At 37.1% G+C, this 25,882-nt stretch overlaps 1 protein-coding gene across 10 annotated transcripts in view; it reads right to left on the bottom strand.

The window, feature by feature from the left end:
* The window catches only part of VPS13B (vacuolar protein sorting 13 homolog B), an 819,784-nt gene that overhangs the window by 528,935 nt on the left and 264,967 nt on the right, over positions 1–25,882 (bottom strand). For 9 of the 10 annotated variants that reach the window (XM_067537148.1, XM_067537121.1, XM_067537138.1 and 6 more), the window contains 2 exons: positions 4,717–4,851; positions 3,696–3,869 (listed from right to left, as the gene is read on the bottom strand). In XM_067537148.1, coding sequence (XP_067393249.1) covers positions 3,696–3,869; positions 4,717–4,851 — 309 coding nt within the window. Of the gene's footprint in view, positions 1–3,695; positions 3,870–4,716; positions 4,852–18,642; positions 18,911–25,882 lie in introns of those variants that run through there. The other variant, XM_067537197.1, reaches the window with a different exon arrangement.

Here is a 25,882-nt window from a genome sequence, read left to right as displayed (position 1 = left end):
CTCACGTCATCTTTTCAGTAGAAGCTCATAATTAAACACTAACACTACCATTCATCTTCAAAGTCCCCCACCTGTCTTCAAATGCTAGGTGAAACAAATGGGCTCTGCACCTTGCTATGAAAGTCAATATATCAAGGATATTTCAGATGGAGTAGGAGGGCATTCCCAAACCCTAGGTCCCTTAACAGAGAAAATTCTGCCAATCACCCCCTCTCTATTATTATATGTTGTGATCTAGAAAAAGGTGAGGGAGCAGTAAAGCTACATAGATATTCAAGGGGACAAGACTATTAAAAAACACTGAGCAATCTAGTGGTAGATTTTGAAACTGATGAATGATTACAGAATTAAGAGTGTTAACATACAAAGTTACATTTAAGGGCCAGAACTGTTAATATTAAAATCATAATTAACTTATTTTCTATATTAGAAAATACTTTGCTATTTGCACAAGGCAAACTGATATTGCTGTGTCACACTTTATTGTAAACACAGGCTATTATATATCATTTTTCCTTTTCCTGTTAACACTTTTGTAAAAGTTATTTTACCAAGATTCAGTTTTCTCCACTAGGTTACAATCACTGCCATTTAATATTAATTCTACATTATCTTTCATCTCTCATCATTAAGTTCGATACAGACATATAAAATGTTAATGTAGGGTTTTTATTGTTATTATTCACTTTTTGATAACATTTTCTTGGGATGTACTCCCAAGTGAATACTAACACTTTTTTTTAAACTGACCACAATGTCCTCCTCCCAATTTATAACCAGTTTAAAGGCAGTCTACCCACTCCACTAGTTGCGTACACTTGAAGTTGATTTCCAATCTAAGCAGAGATTTATAACCTAGTCACATTCATTACAGAAAGCAATCAGTTCTGTATAATGCCAAAACCTCCTGTCTACACCATGGGCAAAATTAGTTAGTCATTCTTCCTTCACCCATATACTTGCAATCTTCAAGGCATTTTTAATTCTCTTCCAAGATCTGGAAAATTATCCTTTATTCTAATTAATCTCTCTTGTGTCACTAGTTCCTATGTTCGCCACAGTAATTAGGAATTTATCTATAATTAATCTGTCTTTGGCCTTTCTGGTCATATCCCATGCCTTGGCACCTAGCACAGCATCCAGACCTCTTTATCTGGATCATATATTGCCTGCTCAGTGTTATTCACTATCAAATTACCAGTACAGAACAATTGTTTCTATTTCCCCTTTGGGGGGAACTTCTCCATTCTTCTTCTAAAATGGTTGCACCATAATCTTTCAATACCCCTTCATCTTCCATATCCATCCCAATGTAGTTTAAACCTATTATAGCTCTCAAACTATCCAGTTTAGTTTTTCTGTTTTCTGTCAATGGCTTCAGCTTTGTACACTCCAAAATGGAAAACAGCATATACTTTGTGCATATGTAGATTTCCTGGCCTTCATTCCAAAAGAAGCAAAACAAGAAAATTGTCCATTTTCAGCATGGCAGTTTCTTTAGCAGCCATTCATTTTATAGATTCATAGATTCCAAGGCCAGAAGGGACCACTGTGAGCATCAAGTCTGACATCCTGTGTAACACAAGCAATAGAACTTCTCCAAAATAATTCCTAGAGCATATCTTTTAGAAAAACATCCAATCTTGATTTTAAAATTGCCAGTGATGCAGAATCCATCACAATGCTTGGTAAAGTGTTCCAATGATCAATTACCCTCATGGTTAAAATGTTGTATTTCCCATCTGAATTTGTCTATCTTCAAGCCATTGGATTGTGCTATACCTTTTTCTGCTAGATTGAATTGCCCATTATCAAATATTTGTTCTTTGTGAAAGTACTTACAAATTGTGATCAAGTCATCCCTTAAGCTCCTCTTTGTTAAACTAAACAGATATAACTCCTTGAGTCTATCACTGTGAAGCATGTTTTCTAATCCTTTAATCATTCTCATGGCTCTTCTCTGAAACCTCTCCAATTTGCTAAGAATTAAATTGACTACTTGATTTGTGGCAGCATTTAAACTCACACATCTGTTAATTATTCTTGTCAATTCAGCTACACAACACTTACTGAAACTCCTTATTAGGACTTATTTTGCTTGCATCACTTTAATTGGCCTCTCAAAGCCAATGTACATAAATCTGGTCCTATTTTCATTTTGTTTTCAATTCCCTCAAATATCCTCCTCCAAAAATCAATTAAAATATATTTTTAAAAGCTCAAATAGTAAATGGAACTACTTGCATGGTGATCTAAAATATACACTGTACATCATAATTAATTTATATAAAGATGGTAGGTATATAGTCTTTTAAAATGAGTTATATGTGCTAGCCAAACGTATGATCCTTGGAATAAGAGAAGGCATAAAAGATACAAAACAATACAAATGTCATGAACAAGTGCCATAAACATTTGTGGTGTGTAGTTATTGAGTGAAAAAACTGCAAAGGAATAGGTAGGTGTTCAGAAGTTTTTCAAAGGAAGGAAAACGGGGTGTTTGAATGTTTATCAATTGATTGCTCAAGGCAACTGTTCATCGCAATACTTGAAATATCTAAGATAATCATTATAAAAATCTTGCTATAAATATTTCCAACATGACTGTGCAGAGCTATTGCACAGACCACTTAGTGAAGACAAAAAAAAAAAAAAAAAAAAACAGACTACATATAGCACACATAAAACAAGATATTCAAAGGGGCCTTAATGTAGCCTCCATGTGTACACATGTAATTTTGTGCTCACAAAAGTTTATTTTTGTTTTGCAGCGCTGTATGTGCAGTTAATTTTATTGTTTCCCTGGTACAATCAGTACATTTGTCAGCTTCCCGTATTATTTGTTTTGATCTTTAATACAGTAACAAGGGTAAGAACAACATTTTAAAAATAGAAAAATGTAATTACTACATCAGCATGTTTTAGCAGGAGGATGTAAGGCCAGATATAGTACCCGAAATTGCTTTTATATAATTGTTTTTAACTAACTAGATTTCAAATTGACCATGTCCCTTTAAACAGACCACCAGTCACCAATGTTTTGTTTAAATCCTATGGAATTTATGAGAATGCTACATGAGTGCTCATACCTACACAGGCATCACTAAACCTTTCAAACCAGCAACTTCCTTCAGCTCCTACACAAGCTATTCAGAAATGCTATACTTGCTTACCATTTACATCTATAACACTGTAGCAAGATAGATGAAGTTAAATGTATGGTTTCCAAACTGTTTTCAAAGTTTAGACACTTCTTACTATATGGATTAACACATTTTAATGGAAATGAATTATGCTACAGTTTTTACATGAGCCATTTTGAATCCAATATGTCAACTCAAGGACTAACCTATTGCTTCTGTATCTGAAACTCTAGTTAGATAGGAAACTGAAATAAAATTAACATCTACAACATGGATTTTGTCAAACTAAAAAAAAAGCAGGCAGAAGAAAGAATACGATTTAAAAAAAGCAAATAAAGTCAATTAAGTATGACTCATCTAAGAAGATACATATTATAATGGTGTGTTTTGTCTTTTATGTTTCAGCGTGAACTAGAGTGAAGCTATGTGTGTGCAGTATGTGAAACAGATACTCTGGCATTTGGCACATATTATATCAAGTCCCCCTTTCAAAACCTACATTGGATATGAAAATGTAATGTGATACCAGCTTAACGAGAGTTTTGCACTTACCTGAATTATGGCAGTAGTCCATATACTGTGGACTCTGGATTGTAAAGGCTACCAAATCTGGAGCTAAGAGAGATTCTGGCTTTCTGCTTTCACTGAGCCATTTGCTGCTGTGTAGGTCTCTGGTGTCAGAAGGGCCTTGAATTAAAGGAATCAGCTTCTCTTTTCCACCAGCACCTAAATAAAGGTTCAACTTCTTACGCCTTTTCTTACAACAATGTAATTCAGCACAAACTTTCACTAGCCTGATTAGGGCAGCTATTAAATACACAAGTATAGAATAAAGTGACAAAATACAAAGAATGAACAGCATTTATATACTTGTTAGTAATAAACAACTTCCTTATAAAGTTATTTTGCAAATTTATTTATATATAACAGAATTTAAAGTCATGTCCCCAGATAAATTAATCAAATCCCATTAAATAATTTGTAAATTACTATCATCTAATAAAATAGTCACTTATCTCAACAATCACTTGTGAACGCATAAATCACATTTAGTTATATTTACTATCTTTAAAAAGCTCTCTACACTTGCTACATCAGGTATATGTATTAGTTGGAAATATCTACTGTATACCACTCTCTTCACTAGAAGTGGTAAAGATTCATTACACTACAAAATCTCTTAAAAACTCCACAACTGAAAATTTTAGTTGTGTTTTATTTGAAAATGATGAGACAGATTTTTAAAAAAGCATAATATATTATCATAATTATAAAGAAAATGAGGTGAAACAGAAATGAAAATCCAGTTTTCATATCAATTTTCTTCAATATTGATAGAACCTGATTTTTGAGTTCAAAATCCAACGGGTTTTAATTTTATTTATTTATTGTCAAAATTGAATTTACTATGGCCATGATGTATCATCCTGGCACAATTTAAAAAAAAACAGAATACAAAAAAACCCTCTCTGATTCATAGGAACAATTCTTATTTCAGTAACTCTCCTTGTAAAAAACAAGGCCAATTCTCCTATACAGGCAATAAAGTTTTACATGGTCCAGCTGCACATACCTGGGGCTTTGGCACAAATTTTTATTGATCCCACGGTCCCAGAGGCACATTTGACCAATGATGTGCTGCAGTACTTCAATTCAACATTCTGGACTGAGCCCTCAAGAGTTGGCAGGGGATTCTTAGATTTCACACCTAATAAAAGAAAACTGCAAATGTACTAGCCTGTTGAATTTAAATATTTTTATATTCCTTCACCAAGGTATTTAAACTTAATTACACTTTAATTATCTACGTTAGATGTTCTTACAGCGTTTTTGTTGCTATTCATAGCTGACTTTGTGAAGTGAGAGAATATTGTTATATACTTTTTATACATATACATATAATGCATAAAATATGTATATCTGTTCTTATTTTCATACACATATGACAAAATTACAATTTTAGAATAAATGTGTATATACACAAATCCATATATTTTTGTTTCATTTTATACCTGAGCTATGACACTTCAATTGCTCTCTATCAACATTTTCATTATAATCCTTTAATTTGATTATCTTAAATGACTAAAAATGTTTTCAGCTGAAATGTAGAAAACAGGGTTTCATTCAGTAGCAAAATCAAAACATTAAACACATACAGCTGAGTGGCACAGCAGGTTAGTGCACTTGCCATTTTGCTACGGAAACCAGAGTTCAAACCTCACCTTAGGTCATAAGGGGAAATAAGTTTGGTGGTCTTTTCTTAGTCCCCATTTGTGCGCACCAGAAAGCTACCACACAATGTAGGGCAAATCAGTGCTATTGGCAGCCTTTACTGAAGAAATGCCTAGAACTGTAACAGCAGGGGATGTTGCAGGTCAGGATTTAGGTACACTGGCAGAATTCTATGGGGAAGTTTACACAACACCCAGCTACGCACACCACATACGGCTCAAGCTAGCTCTATTATTCCATAGATTTTCACCATCAAGAAAATTACATTTACTTACAAATTTTTTAAAAAATGGTTTGGACACTTGTAAAGAGCATGAGGTTGGGAGGAAGGAGGGAATAGAAGTCACTATTTTACAAATGATTTTTTTTTCCCTACACAGAACTGACATTCAATTCAAAAGTTAGATTTGGCAAGCACTTTGTTCATTATTCAAGCATTAGCCTAACTATGGGGTTCTTTCAGTGCATACCTAACATAGTATTTCTGCTAAAATCCATATTTATACAAAGAAACTATTATGATCCATCAGGTAAAAAAAAATTTTTTTTTTAAAAAGCACTTTGATATATATTTTCATGATAGCTGGAGACATTAAGGTAACTAAAATACCTATTTTAAGTCCCGTAAATACTTAACCAATTATATTTTCTTCCATCAGCTCTCAAAGACACTTGCATTAAAGATTATTCATTTGATTATTTAAATAACCCAGAAAAAAAAAACTTGGAACTTAACTTACATAATGACAAGATGCAGAAAACTCAGAATTAAGTCTGAAAGTCTGTGTTTAATACATTTAATTGTGTATAGATAGTAGAGCACATTCAGTAAGGCATATATAATTACTTACTGTCAAGAGTCCTTTGCAACATACCTGTACCATGGAATAAACTAAAAATTAAAATTACACAAGTAATCCCTCTACAGGTAACACAATCATGTGAGTAGCAACACTGAATTCCAAATGAACACATTAGGGCTTTCACACAATGACAACTCATCTAAGGGTTTCAGGACTGGGCAAATTTTGGGAGATTATTTAAATTAGGAGCTACAGGGAAAAGTAGAGAGCACCAAAGTCCCTTATGTAAAACCATGATATCTGCTAAGGACAGCTGATGTATAAATGAAGTTATGTACATAGTAATATGGAACTAGACATAAATTAAATATCACAAAATAAACAGCAGTGGCTCAAATAATTATAATTTCTAGTCCAGCAGAAACCAATACATGACAGGAATATAGAACTTGCTATCTATCTTAGATACTACAATGGGAACCACATAAGTACCTAAGTGCCTCACAATCTTTTAACACATGTATCTCACAAGACCAGGGGTGCTGGAACAATTTTTATAGTAGCAGTGCTGAGAGCCATTGAACCAAACTGAAAACCTTATATATAATGAAAACCACTTCAAATCAAGGGGCGCAGCAGCATTCCCCAGCATTCCTAGTTCCAGCACCTATACACACAAAACCTCTGTGAGGTAGGGAAGCAATCTTCTCCCCATTTTACAGATGGTGAATTGGGGCATATAGAGACTGAGTGACTCACCGAAAATCATATAAGAAGCCTGAGGCACAGCCAATAAATTAACCAAGGTCCCCCAAATCCCAAACCAACACCCTAGCAACTTAGTGATCCATCTAGTCCAGTATTTTTATTTAACATTGGCCACTACCAAATGCTTCAGAGCAAAATTCAAGAATACCTATAGCAGACAATGATGAACGCTTTGTCATAATCTGGCCCCATCCTGCTCTCTGGAGGTACCCAACTACTGGACATGGACGCTGTGTTTATAGAGTGATGACTGCATGCTGCCCACTCTGTGAAATGTTGCCACTTGGCTTGGTAGCATGCCCTTGTGGTGGAGCATTGGCTGTGGGTGAGTATATCCCATACTGGTGGACAGCACATGTTGTCTACTCGCAAGCCCCATCCAAATACCAGGCTGTGAGGTGAAGAAGGTCTGGGTTGAGGTGGCAGATTTAGCCCAGTTGTTGGGTGAGGAGGTTAAGGAGAGGGGGAAGACGTATTGGTGGGCAGAAGAAAAGGTGAAGAAGATCTGTGAACCAATAGTGGCAGGAGCTATGAGGGCTGCTCAGTCCCGCCTCACCTTGTGGAGTACTTGTAGGGGAAGTGGGAGGGGAGGGAAAACATAACACAGCTCTGATGTCCAGGGGAGAAGGAGAGCATCCCCTTCTGAGCCCTGTCCAATGACGACCCTAGAGCAAAAGAGTCGGAGACCAGAGACCTTGTATGATCCTGTATGTGGGTTCCCCAGCCTATGAGGCAAGCATCCGTGGTCAGAGTGGTATGTGGGGTAGGCAGGTTGAAGGGGGTGCCTGCATTACCTTGAACGGGTCACACCACCAAGATAGGGAAGGAGAGAGGGAGAAAGACCCATTTGCTGAGGTAGTCCCTCTGTGGGTCATACACTGAGCGAAGCCATAATTGAAGGCACCTCATGTGAAGGTGGGTGTATGGTGTGACGGCAGTGCATGCTGCCAAATGTCCCAGGATTGACAGGCAGTAATAAAGGTGCGTGCATGCGTGGCACCGAAGTCACATGATTAGGGAGGTGAGAGTCGCAAACCAGTCTTTCAGAAGGAATGCCCTTCCTACACGGGAGTCCAGACAGGCTCCTATAAAGGTAAGGTGTCTGCTTGGCACCATGGTGTACTTCATCTCATTGACGAATATGCCCAGGCTGGTGAGGAGTTCCCACAGTGTGAGGATAGTGACAGGAAGGAGGTTGCATGATGCCACCACTAGGAGCCAGTCGCTCAGGTAAAGAAAAAACGAGTGGCCCAAGTGTCTTATCTGCGCTGTCACCACGGCGAAGACCTTTGTGAACATGTGAGGGACAGTAGCTATCCCAAATGAGAGTATGCAGAATTGGTAATGGAAGTGTCCCAACATAAAGCGGAGAAATCTGCACTGGACAGGGTGGAGGTCCACATGGAAGTATGCATCCTTCATATCGAGAGCTACGAACCATGCTCCAGAGGAAAAGGAGGGAATGATTTGGGGGAGAGTCATCATACAGAAGTGGAATTTGTGGATAAATTGGTTCAGTGTCCACTGATCCAGGATGGGGTGGAGATCTCCTCCCTTTTTTGGTATGAGAAAATAGGGGAAGTAGAAGCCGTGGGACCTGCTCTATGGCTCCTTTGTCGGGGAGTGTGCATGCTTCCTTTTGGAGGAGGTCCAGTTGCATTGGGTGGGCCCGGTTGCCCTGGCGAGGGTGGCATGTGGGGGGGACAGTGTGGAATTCTATAAGGTATCCCATGTTATGACATCTAGCACCCTTCAATAGGGCTAGGCCCCCAAAGATGATCAGGGAAGCCAGGGAAGGGTTGGGGCAGTGTCCGCAGTTCTCTATTGAGAAGTCAAAAGGGATGTTACAATGAGAGCTGCTGAGAGGTAGAAGCAGTAGAAGTAGAGGTGGCAGAAAAGCTAGGCCACTGAGATTGTGGATGGCAGTGTGGCTGGTCTTGTTGGCGCTGTGGATAGGGTTGGTAGGCAGGTTAGGAGGGGTACCATGGTTCGAAAGGTGGTCTGTTGTGGTAGCAGGCGGAGGCCTGAATATTAAGGCCCAAGGACCACAGGGTAGCTCGGGAGTCCTTCACAGAGTGCAGACCCTCATCAGTCTTATCACTAAACTTTTGGTTATCAAATGGGAGGTCTTGGGTGGCTTGGACTTCCTTGGGGAATCCCAATGTTTGAAGCCATGAGTCCCTTTTGAGTACCACCCCTGAGACAAGAGACTGCGCCACTGTGTCCGTTGCACCAAACGCTGCCTGGAGGGTGACCTTGGCCACCAGGTTGCCCTCATCGATGAGGGATTGAAACTCAATCTGTTTGTCCTCCAGTAGGGAGGCTTGGAACTCCACAAACTTTGTGTACTACCTGAAGTCATACTTTGCCAGTGAGAGGGGATTTGACAGCAACCTTCAACTACCTGAAGGGGGCGGTTCCAAAGAGGATGGAGCTAGGCAGTTCTCAGTGGTGGCAGATAACAGAACAAGGAGCAATGATCTCAAGTTGCATTGCAGGAGGTCTAGGTTGGACATTAGGAAAAACTTTTTCATTAGGAGGGTGGTGAAGCACTTGAAAGGGTTACCTAGGGAGCTGATGGAATCTCCATCCTCAGAGGTTTTTAAGGCCTGGCTTGACCGTGGATGGGATGATTTAGTTGGGGTGGTCCTGCTTTGAGCAGGGGGTTGTACTAGATGACCTCCTGAGGTCCCATCCAACCCTAATCGTCTACGATTCTATGACACCGGTCCACACACAGCTCATCCCTTCTCTTCACCCACACAGATTTCCTTGTTTTTCTGATACTCCACCCCAGATGAGAGGGAGGTTGAAAACTCAAGCACCTATGGCAAAAAAACCAGCTAAAACTACAGGTTAAAGAAATTCAAAGATTATGCTAAGGCTGTATTACAGGCCAAGAAACCTGTTTTATCAACCTCCACTGAAGATGCCAAATCCCACCCTAAGTAGCTATCCAAAGTGGTAAACCACTTCATCAGTCCTGAGTGTCTATAGCCTATAACCAAAACCACCACAAAGTGCTGCAAAGAACTACTTCATTGAAAAGATCATGTGCATGTGAGAAGGCTTCTCAAACAGCGCAGATCCTCTTCACCTACCCTGGCAGCAAACAGCCTGTCTGTTTTCCTGGATTTCAGTACATTCACTCACCAAGAAGCATTGGACACTCTAAAAGGAATCTCAACCCAAGATATGTGAATCCAACCCAGACCCTTTCCTGGTTGGTGAAAAAGAGTCATGAGCAACTTGTGCTATTCATGACAAATACTAACGTTTCATAAAGGGAAAGAGTATTTCCTTCCTCCTTCAAATATGCAATAGTGCAACCAACAATAAAGAAACCAACCTGGGACACATCAATTCTAGCCAATTACTGCCCAGTTTTAAATCTTCCATTCCTAAGCAAGCTCAAACAGAAGCTAGCTACAAGCTCATCTAATTGAGAGTAAAATACTAGATCTGAAACAATCTGGATTCAGCCAGGACATAGGATGTAAACAGCTTTGATGTCATTGATGGATGATGCTCTCTTGTGTAAATGGAGAGAGGAAGACTTTCATTCTCATCCTCATGTCCTACCTAAGAAAAGCAGTAGGACCCAGGCAACTGTGGTAAAAATGGCTTGAGTCCCTTCTAAAGGGAGGCATCCAATAAGCAGTGATGGGAAACTAAACCTCTGCCATCAAACACCTTACTTGTGGAGCCCCACAAGGATCAATCTCTCTTTGAACCTATCAGCATTCACATTCAGCCAATAGGTAAATTGGTAAAATGACACTGACTCAAGTGCCAGCAATATACAGATAACACACAGCTCTATCACAAATGACCATACCATTACCACCAAGATAGTCCACTAACTGGAAAAACCTGATTGAAGTTGAACTTGAACAAGACAGAAGCGTTGGGGGAAAAGAGGAAAGCCCTTTGGAGAGTTTGTAGCCAAGGTTGGATCTCTTTTGGCTGAAAGTATAAAACCACTATTGGTCAATTGTGCACACTTCAATTGTGTACACACTTTAGCAACACTCCTGAATTCCAAGCTCTCACATAGCAGCATCCACATATAATGCTTTCTATCATCATCCTGGCTAGGAGATTCCATCCTACCCTGGAAGATGATGACCTGGCCTCATTATACACCTTCATCTCCCTCTCAACTGGATTACAGCAATCCAGTATACCTGGGCACGAAGCCAGTCATCCTTACAAAACTCCAACTGGTACAGAACACTACAGCATATCTCCTTAGCAACCCGAACTACCATAAGCACACCAAACCTGGCCTCCACTTTCTATGGCTTCCCACAGAACATAGAGTCAAGCTCAAGGCCTCAAATCTTATCTTCAAGGTGCTCCATGGCCTGGCCTCAGAATATCTAAAATATCGCCTTCAACTCTAGGATGAATACTGTGTTTAACAACTCCGCTGCACAGGCACAATGAAAACTACCACCTACCCTAAAGGGAAGTCTACACAGGAGGCAGTGTTTCTTGGGGACTAGTATGAGACAGCTGAATGAACTCCCACAGGAGCCCGTCACAAACCTCACAACCTTCTGTTCTAAGAGTATGGTGCACTTTTTCAACCTTGCCTTTTCTCACACATATAGCAGTATGTACATTTAAAAAGCAAAACAAAACACTACACAGCATGTAAAATTGTGCCCCTGGGGAGAGGATGAAAGAGATTGAACTACATGTGACAGATGTTAGTCATGCTGCTTAATGCACTGCTGGAATGTGCTCAGATACTACATTGATAAAGACAATGTAAGAACCTGAATATAATAGAATAAGAGCACTGGAGAGCAGTAGTTAACTATGTCTAAGACCAAAATTAAAGTGAGCAATTTTTCAATGAAATGGATAGTAGCAATCATTTTAAGTGTGATAGGGGAAGAATCAGAGGAGATAGAGTTGTTGATAACATGAGAGATACAAGGGATGATAGCAGATCCTAGAAGAAAAAATGGCTGGAAGTGGATTCAGGGTTGCTAACACATACAGAATAGAAATAGACAGCTGCCCTTGAGATTACAAGAGGATCCAGTATATTTTCAATCTTCTAAAGGGAGGACAAAGCAAATTTTACTACTTAAAATAATAATCTAGAACAAGCCTAATGAGTCACTAGTTTCCTCATTTATGAATGACAGGGAACTATGTCTCTGCCCTCTGGGAAGGCATGGACTTCCAAGGTTTTCTACAGAATTCCAAGAAGCACTTTTTTCTCTCCAGATGCCAGTAGATAGAACTAAATTTATTGAAGTTACTTGCGTACCACATTATGTGGGAGAAGGGGAATTGGATAAAACTCAAGGATGAGAACAAGTTAATTAGAATCAAGAAAAGGACAGTGTAATAAATATGAACTGACAACAGACTAATGAAACGTGGTCATTAGTAAATCAAGGATCAAGAGAAAAGTTTCACTCAGAAAACAGAGTGGTACAGGAGTTGTAGAGGATGGTAAGAGTCAGAGGAGAGGAGATACAAACTAATACAGGAATGTTCAATAACGGCAGGATCAGAAAGAGTAAGGGAGAGGTATTTAAAGTGTATAGGGGTTAATGGTGTGAAAATGTAAAAGGTCATTAGTATCTTACACCTTTATGAGGTAAAGGAACCTAGAAGCAAGGTGGTCAGAATGGCTGTCTCCAGAGATAATGACAGTCAAGTGATGATTACATCAGAAGAGAAAAGGCCTATCTTTGTGATGAAACCAGAGAAACTATGGAAGTCAAGAACTTCCATTCTGAATAAGATGTAAGAAGGGTAGTGATGTATTTGAAGTGAGTGTACATTGAGATGAGAACAAATCCAAATTTACCAGCAACTGGCTTACCTTTTATAGGTTTAGAAGCAGAATTATTCGAAACAAATGAGATGGGAAAAGACACTTCCTCCAAGTAGACCAAAGAGGTTAGAGCATGAATTCTGAGTCTCAGGCAAAGGCACCAATTAGTCATCAAGGTGCTCATGTAAGAATAAAAACAACGAGAGTTCTGTAGCACTTTAAAGACTAACAAATTTAATTTCTGCAGGCATAAGCTTTTGTGGGCTGTAACTCACTTCGTCGGATGTTACAGTGGGTTAACAGCCCACAAAAGCTTATGCCTGCAGAAATTAAATTTGTTAGTCTTTAAAGTGCTACAAAATTCTCGTTGTTTTTGCTGTATACAGACTAACACGGCTATCCCTCTGGAACTTTTCAACATGTAAGAGTAGACATTTTTCATTAACAGATTGGACTTTAAAGACAGCAAGTATAATAGCAGAATCAGGGAAGGTGATGGGGACCCAATGGGAAGCATCAATAGGGATACACACTACAATACGGATATACACTACAGCTGTGTTGTGGCAATGCAGGTTGCTGTTGAAAACACATTCGAGAACAACAGTGATTGAGGTAGGAGCCTGAAGGAATGAAAAGGTAAGAAGTGGTATGGATTACATGTGAAAAGGGTGAGCTGCTTTTTACCAACATTATTTAAAAGCAACCATTCCATTGTTCTGTTTAAACAAAAAACAAAACAAAAAACCCAAATAATATTTGAATCTGAACCTTCATTCCTAACTTTCTGTAGCTAGAGGCCAAAATTTCACTACATCAAAAGGTGTATTTTATTTTTAATTTCAGTAACATTCTAATTCACTCAGATTATCTTCTGTACATCTTCCCATTTGTTTTCTCTTAAAAATCACACCATTCTCCCTAATAATTTAAATATGAATGTTTTAAATTAAACTTAAAAACACAGTGTTCTAATTCTAATGGGAAAAAAGAGTAAGAAATGTTTTTATTTTCCCAAAAATATTCTGTATCATTACTGAGAATTAAAAAAAAAGTACATTTAGCATCTGGAGAGGCAGTTTTTTACACCAGAAGGATACTAACCTTTCATCCTGAAATCATTAAAGAAATGTTGTAGGAATATTCTTAGACTCTTTTTATCTGGTTAAAGCACTGGAAGTTGAGTTGTGTCCGTACAAACCAATCATTTCACTAGCAGTTTTATATTTCTTTAAAGTCTCATATAAAAAGCACCTGCTTAAAGTGAGTAATGGAGTTTTATATTCATTGCACTTAGGAACAGCGTATGTAACCTATTCCGTTTTCCTCCCTTGTGGAATGTATTTCAGCTTATATTGCACAGCACATTACCGATGTGTATAAAGACTCTCTGATCAGCAATTTGGACTGCAGACAGCAACCTGCATGAGTGCATTTTTTTCCTAATACAGTATCCACTTGATTCACTACAACAAATTAAAACCATCCTTTATAAGACGATGATCTCATCTTCACAGTGAATATATGTAACAAATATATGTGTACATTATGTATGTGTATAATACACTATCAAACTACCATATTCAAAAACAAATTACCCTGCACCCTAAATGAAAAAAGATATGCTAGCAGCATCATTAAAAAAATTAATTTTTTTAATGTTAGGTTTCATTGTCCAAATAATCTCAATTCTCTTTAATTATGATTTGTTAATTCATAAGATGTTACAGATCTCTCTGACTTGATATGAATTAAAAGAAAAATCATCTACATGTATTTTAAAAATACAATTAAACTGTAAATAAAATCATATATTCTTCTAATAGGCCAAAGTTAGAAGACATCCTTTATTTCAAATTAATTCTTTGTCAAAGGTTTAAAACATCTTATTATCTAAAATATTTAAAAATATGAAGGATTTCAAGAACACTATATATCTTTGGAATTCGCATTTCATAAACAAAAACACTGTATATAATAAAACACAAGCCTCTGCAATGCCTTAAATTTCTCAGCTATCAAGAAATGTCATGTTCTTCTTCATTTCAATCTCAACACAACATTCCCTATAAGATTATTGATAAATATATATTCATGAACACAGACATTTAAATTTACAAAATAGACATTCTAACAGTTCAGAAGTATTTATTCCACTGTAAGAATATTATCATGGGATCGGAGCATGTCCTATATGCCTAACTTTACAGTAGGATGAACATATTACTTTTTATTACAATGTATCTTTAAAATATTTGACTGCACAAATTGTGAGAGGAAGAGTCCAAGTTAATTATACATATATAGCATTTTTGTATAATTAACAAAAACCCAACAAGTATTAGAATATTGATTAAATACTTTTTATAAAGCAGGGAAAATACCTTGGCCTTCATTTATTTAAAAATCATTGTAATTATGATAATTTAGTATAAATAAAGTTGTTGATATATAATTCTGTGCAAATTGTTGAAAGCGTCTACAGAAAACTACTCTCTACCTCATGATAAAAAATTAGGCTGTGGACCTTTTTCTTCTATAAATCTCTAAGTTGATAAACTTTGCCAGAACAACCTGAACCAAGCATAGTATTACCTGTCAATATTAGTCCACATAACTACTTACTCACTAAACTAAACAGGAAGAAGGGCTATATTACATTAGCTTGATGAGTACCTCATGGAAGACTACTAAAGAAGTTGTGAGGTCAATGGAAGTTTATATAGCTCATGAGAAATGGAAGGATTAGCCCTTCTGTGTTACTACATAGTACACCTAATACTCGTTATCAGGAAAACAAGCATAAATTGGTATCTCCAGCAAATTTGAAAATGTCTACTGTAATTAGGTTAGTGTTGCAGTTAATCTCTTTATAATACTTCCAAAATCTTTTCATGTTCTTAGTTTTTTAGTAAAGTAAAACTTTATAAATCTAGCAAGTAATATCTTGTAACATTTGAAGCACTGGAATAACAAAGTTCAAATGAGATCCTTATACATCTTTTCAGTATGTCAGCAAAAAATCTGCAGGAGTATTTTGATAGAACTTCTGACACAACAAATGCAAATACTAACAATCTGTGAACTGGAAAACTTTCACCTTTCTTGGTTTTCTTTTTGCCGCTGAAAAAAATAAATCAATATTTGAATGTAAAGATTTAGTACTATGTACTTATTCTTATTCCAGCATTATTTCTTTTGGCAATTAAAAGTCTTTACTATAATGTAAAATGTGTACTGACATGTCCTTATAACTTACAAAGAATTATTTTATAACTTGGCTTAATTTGCTAGAAGGAGGCCTATATGAATGCCAGTTGTATCCTATTCGACAGAACGATGTAAACTTATTGAGTGATCTGTTTTTCTCTTTCAACTTACCTCTAGTTTCTGTGTAGATTTATAATGTTCATTGTTTCCAATTTTAACAAATCACCTAATGGCAGAAAGGAAAATATCCTAACCTTAGAATTATTTGCAGTTGTAGAAATGCCTTTTGTCTGGCTTATGCAAGGCCTGCAATCTGTTTTAAACACAGATTGTCTGTCTTTCGTCTGACAGCCACCAAGCTGCACAAATTACTTTCTGCCTGTTCACCTGTTTGCAGCTGCGTCTGTAAGCTAAGGATTCTGTAGTATGACTTGAACAACCACTCCAGGATTGATGACATGTGCTGCTGATAAACTGAGCAATTTGAAGAAATTACTGGCTAAAGTTATTGAAAGACATCTGTGCATGAGCTGAGAACTAGAAGCCTTCAATTGTGTGTTTGCAACATGCAGTGGCGGCAGCACTGTTTGAAGTGATATCCTTCTATAAGAACGCTGGCTTTGACACTAAATAACCAGGCCATCTTTGCAACATAATCTCTCACATGAGTAATAAAGACTTCAGTCCTTCTGGTCTTATAATTTAGTTATTTCTTTTAAAATTACTTGATAAATAAGGTAATATAACAATAATTAAGATTTCTTATATCCCATACAGCAGAAATAATCTCTTTTGAAGTGATTTTGTCTTCCAGTTTGACTTGTGTTTCTCAATTGTTTTTCAATTCTCTCTGTTGTATAGCTCTGCCCTCAGCAATTATAATATCTAGTACAAAGTTTCCTGTGAGCTGGAGGGCCACAAGAGCATGTTTGTTCTAATATTACATTATAGGTCAGCTGATTGGAGATGATGCTTTTGAAACAATGTGGGTACACCCCTCCCCCCTTTTCCTTCCACACTAAATATATCATCATCATCATCATCTCTTCACCTAAGCTCAGCCCTAAAGTCCAAGATCCCTGGTTTCTTCCTAAACACTCTAAATTAAAAAACAAAATTCTATATTTCTGAATCTGGATAATGTTTGTCATTTACAGTCTATACTTATTGACAAATTTAACAATATTTTTGTTAAATATCCTTTTTCACACACAAAAAAGGTGAAAAAAATCAGATTATAGGTCATGCTGTATAAACAGAAAACATTGTTTATTTAGGCAGGAAGTATGCCAGCCAGTTTACCTTCTAGAAACACTTTTTATAGTTATAATAAATATGGTGTGATGCCATGCTTTTAAATGATCTAGACACAGATCCTGCAAAGACTTGCACACATGCCTAATTTTAGGGCACTACTCATACAAATCAGTAAAACATGCATATAAGACTTTGCAGTATCAGTGCCTCAGCCTAGTTTGTCCGTTTCATATATTATTTATCTACTTTTGTCCTGTTTACTATAAAAAAAGGTGAGCACTGACAACAAAATTTTTAAGTTGTACATCTGCCTTTGGGAAAAGAAACATTTCTAAGATCTATGGGCAAAATTCAATCTAATATACACAGATGTACCTCCCATTTTTAATGGGAGCTGTGCCCATTTCATCAGGCTGTATTTGTTTGCACACTTCTAGATAAATGTGTTTCAAATGTATAATTTGACAGAAGGAGACACGAAAGCAAAACTGCACATGCCTTCAGAGAGTCGGTGGTTTGAAGTAAACAGCAATTTTTCAAAAACACAAGTGTAAAAAGAATTCAACATATATTCAAAACAGTATATTTTGGGGATAAGGGTAAACAAATCTGAAACTGAAGTCAGTGTGTATGTGTTAAAAAATGTGAGGGTGCATTAGAAACTGATTGAAATTCTACACCTTTACAAAAATACCCCTTTTTATATGCTTTAAAAAATAAATGTTATATGGGAAAACAGAATATTATAAATTAATGACTTCATCTACGTTTTTTTCTTTACTACTGGCCCCAATCCTGTTCCTACTGAATGTTTGGCCACTGACTTCAATGGTAACAGAATTGGGCCCTAAATCTGCACTACTTTTAATTTATTTTAACAAATAAATTAACTTCACTATTTATATTTTCCACACATTTGGAAAAATTATTACATTTAATAAAAAATTATTTCTTATACACAGGACTTACTAACATAATGCAAAAGATGTTCAATCTCCGTTTTATTTGATAAAAATTTCAGTCTGCTATAAATTAAGCACACTTGAAAACAGGAAGGTAAAGCTTTCAAGTTAAATACCTATATAAATTTGGCTTTAACATTTCAGAACCCATAAACTGGATTCAACACAGAGCTAAACCAATCTACAGGAAAAAAGGATATGTAGCACACTGTATGTGCATACAATAAATCAAGTTCTTATAATTATTTACCCTTAAATGTACATCACTAATAAGAAAACACTTAAGATACTGTAATACAGCACATATGTAAATAAATGCACTCAGTTTGCTTGAACTCACAATATGAATAGAAAGTATTTTAATGTCAGCTTTTACTTTAAAAGAGCTAAATCGTGAGAACATTCTTATGTACCACTTCATAACTCTGACACTAAGTATGTATAAAAAGATTAGTCTTTATTTGGTATAAAATCAGTTGGCAGTTTTACATCTGTGCAATGCAACATAAATACCCCAGCTGGCATCTCAAGCTCACACACATATGGACTTCAAAACAGAAACTTCCTTATTTGCAGCACTGCCAGGGTAATTTTGTATACTCTGCATACTACAGCTATTTGTCAGGCCCTGCAGGTGTGCACTGCACATAAACACACAGCTGTAGTCTAGCAAGCCAAGTGTTCCATCAAACACATAAAGGGAGACCTCAGCAGCTGGATTAGTCATCCCTGCAACAGGTCCAGAGAGAACAATATGGGTTAGTATTTTTGGAAAAGCATGGATGGTAAATTTATGATTGCGCTGGTCTTACCAAATAACTGCTGGATTGTGTCATTTTTATGAAATATCTACTTATTAAAGTTTTTGTTAGAATGGCTGGAAGAGACTGATATTTTTTAGTTTTTAATATAAACAATAAGGTAGTTTATATATAAAATAGTTTATTATGTGCAAAATGTTAAAAGGTTTTCATAGTAGTGGTTGGTTTTTGACAGATGTTACAATTATTTGCATTGGCAATAACAGACACAAATCACTGGAATCAATTACAGTTAGTATATCATAAAACTTCTTGCTAGTTATATATTATATTTTGTCACATTTATTGTAATTACATAGCATTTTTCTATCTTTATATGTTTAGCTCTAAGATGAATTGCTTAACTCAGGTGAATTCTATATTATATGTATACCTGATAAAAAGGACAGTATAGAGTAAATCTGATTTATAATTCTGATCATCTTATTTTTAATAGTATCATGTCAATGTTAAAATGTAAAGGGAGAGATTTCTCCTGTCAAAAACACATTTGGAAGACACATGCTTAGCTCTTCTCAGTCATGTAAGGGTTAAAATAACTTTATTAAAGCAGAGATAACAATGTCTTAAAGAATTATTTTGTGCAAGTCTCCACTAAAAAACCTTGTTATATTTTTAAAAATTAACGGCAGGTATAAACACTAAGTATAAACTCCTAAGTATAAACACTGACTAATAACGATGACAAAATAGGAAAGCTATCTACAAAACTGTGCAGATATTAAGTCTTAATTTTCCATTAATAAAATAAAACACATATCCCTTAATGTTATTTGTCAATGGTCTTTACTTTGAAATATTATGGAAATCGCACAAAAATAAAATACCTTACTAGTAAGCAGGGTTTTCTAAAAGTAACATAGTTATACTAATTTTAGTAACAATCTGTGCCAGTTTTTTGGGTGCAAATTCAAAATTCAGGAAATAAGACTTTTACCATGAGACAGTCATTAGGCCAGTTATGGACACATTTGGAGGAATGGGTTCCCACATCTTCTTCCAGAAGAGACCAATTTTTGACAGCATATATAATCAGTGTAACACAGGCCCACTTTAGAACTCTCTACCCCAGCCCTCCAGCTTAGGAAGCCAACTTCATGACTGGAGTTAAACAAGGAAAAATGGAGGACCAAACTCTCTTAAATGTGACCCACACACATTTCAAGAGAGGTAGAGAAGGCTGACCATTCTTCATACACCAAAAAGTCTCTTACCGATTCAGAGAGTCCACTGTGATCATCTAGTCTGACCTCCTGTATAACAGAGACCACAGAACTTCCCCAAAATAATTCCTTTTGAACTAGAGCATATCTTTAAAAAAAATCTAATCTTTATTTAATAATTACCAGTGATGGAGAATCCACCACAACCCTTGGTAAGTGACTTTCACTATTAAAAATGTATGCCTTATTACCAGTCTGAATCTGTCTAGCTTCATCTTCCAACCATAGGGTTGTGTTCTATCATTATCTGCTAGAATGAAGATCCCATTATCAAACATTTGTTTTCCATGTAGCTACTTAAACACTATGATCAAATCACCCCTTAATCTTCTCTTTGTTGAAATAAATAGATTGAGCTCTTATCACCACAAAGCATTGAACTCCAATCACAATAATGATTAAAGAATTAGAAGACATACCTTATCACGGCTTTCTCTGAACTCTTTCCAATTTATCAACATCCGTATTGAACTGCAGACACCAGAACTGGACACATTATTCCCATGTCAGATATATAGGGAAAATAACCACTCTACTCTTACTCAAGATTCCCATTTATACATCCAAGGAACACATTAACCCTTTCACCCACAGTGTCACAACAGGAGCTCATATTCAGCTGATTACCCACCATGACCCCCAAATCTTTTTCAGAGTCACTGAATCCAAGAATGGAGTCCCGTTATCTTCTATGGGTATGCCTATACTGCAGGCTCCGCTGCAATCGATCCCAGATGGCCTCTTCAGTTAGTGTCGGCAGCGCTGTAAAGACTCGTTGTTACATAAACGTAAGTATGTCGATGGGAGATACACAAGCTCCATTGTGCAATGTTTGCGTATTTCCCATCGACAGCAGTGTAGACCAGGCCTCGGTATGTCCTACTGTCTTTGTTACTGGAAGAACACATTTACATTTAGCTGTATTAAAACACATATTATTTGTTTGCACCCATTTTACCAAATCATCCAGATTATTCGGTATTAACAATCTGTCCTCTTCATTATTTACTACTCCCTCAATCTTAGTATTGCCTATAAACTTTATCAGTGATGATTTTATATTTTCTTCCGGGTCATTGATAAAAATGTTAAGCAGAGTAGAGCAGAAACAGACCCCTGTGGAATCCATCTAGAAACATGACCACTTGATGATAATACCCCATTTATAATTACACTTAACCAGTTATTAATCCATTTAATGTGTGCCATGTTAATTTTTTTTCATTCTAGTTTTTTTAATCAAAATGTTGGGCGTTATCAAGTCAAATGTCTTTCAGAATTCTAAATATATTACATCAAAACTATTCCCTTTATCAGTCAAACTTGTAATCTCATCAAACAAGAGATATCAAGTTACACAGGATCTATTTTCCATATAGTCATGTTGATTGGCATTAATTGTATTACCCTCCTTTAATTCTTTATTAATGGAGTCCCCAGCAGCTGCTCTATTATCTTGCCTAGGATCAATGTCAGCCTAACAGCCTATAATTACCCAGGTCATTCTGTTTACCCTTTTTAAATACTGGTACAACATTAGCTTTATTCCAATCTTCTGAAACTTCCCAGTGCTCCAAGACATAGAGAGATCCAGTTACAATTGTGCAACACAGTCAAATTCTCTGCCACCCCAGCATTTCTATCAGAAATATCGATAGCTGGGTATCCAGTGACTTGCCTACTCAGTGCAAAGATGGAGTTCTCACAAGATCTATAGACTACTAGTGAGTATGTGTTGGGGAAAAGGGATATAGCAGGGGAAGCCCTTGGTCATGGTATATATTAGTACCAATGATACAAGGAGCTGTAGAATACTCAGTATGAAGGCTACTTAAGCAAATCATAATAGTACCACAGAAAGCACACGTTTCAAGACAGCAAAGGAAGCAGGAAGGCATGGAAAACTCAATACAGATAAATGGCAAGATTCAGGACATTATTTTAGGCAAACAGATATTCTTCAGAAGAATGAAGTCAACCTAGTGAAGCTTTATAGAAATTTTGAGGAGAAAATAGCCAAAAACCAAATAATTTCCTGTAATTTGTTTTGTTGGGTTTCTGGGTTTTTGGGTGTTTTTTTGTTTTGTTTTGTTCTTTTTTACGATATATCAAGCAGGAAGCCTATAAAACAATCTGTGGGTGTGATCTACAACAAGTGAACAATTAAGGGGAATAAGGACATTACAAAGAAGCTGACTGATTCTTTGGATCAATCTTCATTCCTGTAAGATGTAGGCAAGATACTTATCCGGCTCCTAATTTTTTCAGATAAATTAAGGTGAAATACTCAGAAAAACAGAAGGGTCAAAAAAGATGATATTGGAACAAACTGATAATTTAAAGGGAAAAGTCACCAGGATTAGATGATAAATATCCAGCAGTTCTGAAGGAATTTAGGAATGATGTAATTGAGCTGCTAAGAAAAACATGCATTCTTTAATTAAAATGTTCTATGTTTTTAAAAAAGCATTTTGATGATCCTAGGAATTACAGGTAAGTAAAAATTACTTCAGTGCCAGACAAATCAGTTGAAATCATATTAAATGGCACTGCAAAGCACTAAAATGTCAATGATATTATAAGGCCAAAACATGGCTTCCATAAAGGAAAATTGTGCTTCTCTAATCTACCAGAAATCTTTTATCAGAGTTTATTAAATGTATCTGAACTTTCAAAAAGCCTTTTGAAAAAGTCTTTCATAAAAGGCTACTGAAGATAGTAAGACATAAGGGGACAGGATAAATACTTTTACAGATCAAAAATTAGCTACATGGCATAAAAATTAGAAATAAGTTCCTAATTTTCAAACTATGATCAGTTGTGTGTCCCAAGTTTTGATATGGATGTTTAGTATATTATTAATCAGGGAACATGGCAGAACAAGTGAGGTAGCAACATTTTCAGAAGATGCTAAATTATTTAGTCAAGATAAGAGAAAATTTTGAAGTACTTCAGAGCGATGTAGATGAGTGACCGGTTCTTTCTCATCTGCGTCTGTGGCCTCAGACAATGGGGCCTATGTGTGTGGTATGTCCAGGGTATTGATGTTATGACAAAAAAAGAAGACAGGTTAAATTACTTTTTTCCAAGGAGGCACAGTAGTCTAGTAGATTAGGCATAGGCCTAAATTCCAGAAGATTTGAGTTCTAATCTTGGTTTTGGAACTGATTTACTGTGTGAATTTAGGCAAGCTACATAATCTCTCTGTGTCCCTGTTTCCCTCAAAAGAGAAATGGAGGCTATTACACAGGGGAGGATTTATATTTTGATAGTTCTTTGGAAAGTACTATATAAATAAATCTCCACATACCTTAACTATGGAGCCACTATAGTACTTCCAGTATTATATATGTAGGCTTAGGAGAAATTCTAATTTGTACACATAGAAACCTACAGAAGAAATTGTTCTTCTAAGGTTTGAAAAGAATGACACAAATTACCCCCAAAGTATTGAGTACAAGTTAATTTCATCTTTGTTAGAAACCTACTTCTGAAAGATTTTCAGTGGCGCTAAGAATCTGTAGCTCTCAGTGAAGTCAGTGAGAGTTCAGAGGATCTCAGCACCTTTGAAAAATCAGGCTGCTTATTTAATTATCTTATTTAGATACCCACGTTTGAAAATGTTGGCCATAATATATATTTACCTCTTTAAATCTCTCTATATAAATCAGTCCCTACCATCTATTAATCAGAGAGATGGACCCATGCCATCAAGTTCAAATCTGATCTTCTAAAAGTCTAGGGACATTCAGATCCAGCCTTTATGAAAGGTTAACTATTTCAAAATCAAAGTAGTTAAGAAAGGAGAAACATGATCACATTATAAAGATCTGCACAATCTACTGTGACTGTCACCTCACTTTGGTGCTAAGAAGTGAGTAGTGCTTGGGAGAGAACCGCCACTTCTGATTTTCTACAAGTTTGACCCAGATCAGGAGACAAAAGGCCATTGGAAAGATGCAGAGACCTGGAGGTAGGGGGTGGGGACAACTGAGCTTCATCAAGGTGGAGCCAATCCTATAGAGCCCAGTGATGCATACAATACCTGTCTCCCTAACCAGATCCAGTAGGCATCTGGTCTGGTGGTTGGTATCTACAGGTATCAGTGCATCCTAAAACAGATTAAGGCAATCCAGCACCCTAGGCATATCAGGACTCAGAGCCTCTCTTAGCTCCATCCCCGTGCAGTGGCTGTCCCCCATCTCGAATGGTAGTGGCAGGGGCCTTGCCCTCAGAAAGGCAAGATTAGTGGAATGGGGCTCCCCGCAGAATAATAGGAATAATTCCCCTGGGAGGAGTAGGTATCCCTCTCTATCTCAGGGTGACAGAAGGGGGAAGGCAATACTTATTCCAGCAGTTGGGGTTGATTCAGAATAAACCAATGGGCTGGACCAGCTGCATGTTTCTGCCACATACAGAGTCCTCTTCTGGGGTGTTGTTGGTGGGGGCTCCCTACAGCAGTTGGTTATGACATTAATATTGCACTGAGATGCAATGGAGTACTTCATGCCTCACAGAGCTACTGTTCTAAGCCGTCTGCAGTCTCAAACATTACTGCACTGGTTACATTTTGGTCACACCTTTACAAGCTTTTCTTCACAACCATGAGTGTTATAGATTCTGAACTCAGTCATGTTGACTGAGCTGGCACCCTATACATAAACTTTTAATGTCTATACCTTAAGCCAGTGCTGAATGCATCAATGACACTGAGTTCATGATTTCAAGGTTTTCCAACAATGGGTGCTAGAAATAATTCATTTCTAATGAAAGCTCACAATCTAACTCATCCTTTGAGTCTAGAAAATGGGGAATTTAGACACATGACTATTGTGCTTATGCCTTAATCCAACCCTGCCCATGAATATTTCCAAGCCCCACTAAGATGAACCAAACCTGAGAAGCCTAGGAGAGCCGAGCAGAACTAATTATATTTTGAAAATCTGTATTATCTTCTGTGAATGTACCACTATCCCCTTCCTTCCCACCCTCTCCCTCCTTGCCACCAATTTAAGCCCTTGCTCCACAGTTTTCATTTGGGTACAGCTCTGTTAATCATCGTTGCTTCGTTTTACTGACTGTCTTTCAGGTCTGAAACATCCTTTTAGTACTTAGGTGTTCCAGTACCAAACAGAACACAGTATTCTAGGTACGGTGTTGCGATGGGGTATCAACCCCACACTAGTATGGAAACAATTAATGTGGCTCAGAGGAGGGTTAAGTAACCTGATAATCCACACCTGAGGGAGAGTTAGGCTTGACAGGCAATACCTAACCAAGGATGAAGCTTAGCTGAGCAGGAGCAGGAGGGGCTGGTATAAGGCAGGAAGCTGGCAGCACAAAGTGACGGTAGTGGTGGAGTGGAAGCTTGAGAAAGGTGCAGTAGGAAAAGGCTCAGGGAAATGGCAGTAAGGTTTGAGATGGAGTAGACCATGGCTGCTGATTAGAGGATGGGCCCAGGTTCACCTACCAGACATTGGGGAAGTGGCATTGCATTGGATTTGGAGAACTGCTCTACCTGGTCAGCCAACCCAGTGAAACATTTATAACCAGGATGGGGGAAATCACTTAGTGACATGGCCAGAGGGCCAGGCCATGAAAAGGGAGCACCCTGAGTCACAAAGAGGAAGCACTGCAACTCTCGGAGCATGAGAGGA

The sequence above is a fragment of the Emydura macquarii genome, unplaced genomic scaffold (assembly GCF_026122565.2).
Source record: "Emydura macquarii macquarii isolate MOO-44397 ecotype Brisbane River unplaced genomic scaffold, CSIRO-AGI_Emac_v2 contig_383, whole genome shotgun sequence".
NCBI classification, from domain to species: domain Eukaryota; kingdom Metazoa; phylum Chordata; order Testudines; family Chelidae; genus Emydura; species Emydura macquarii.
The sequence above is the reverse complement of the archived record's forward strand: the minus strand, read 5'-3'. Positions and strand labels throughout refer to the sequence as shown.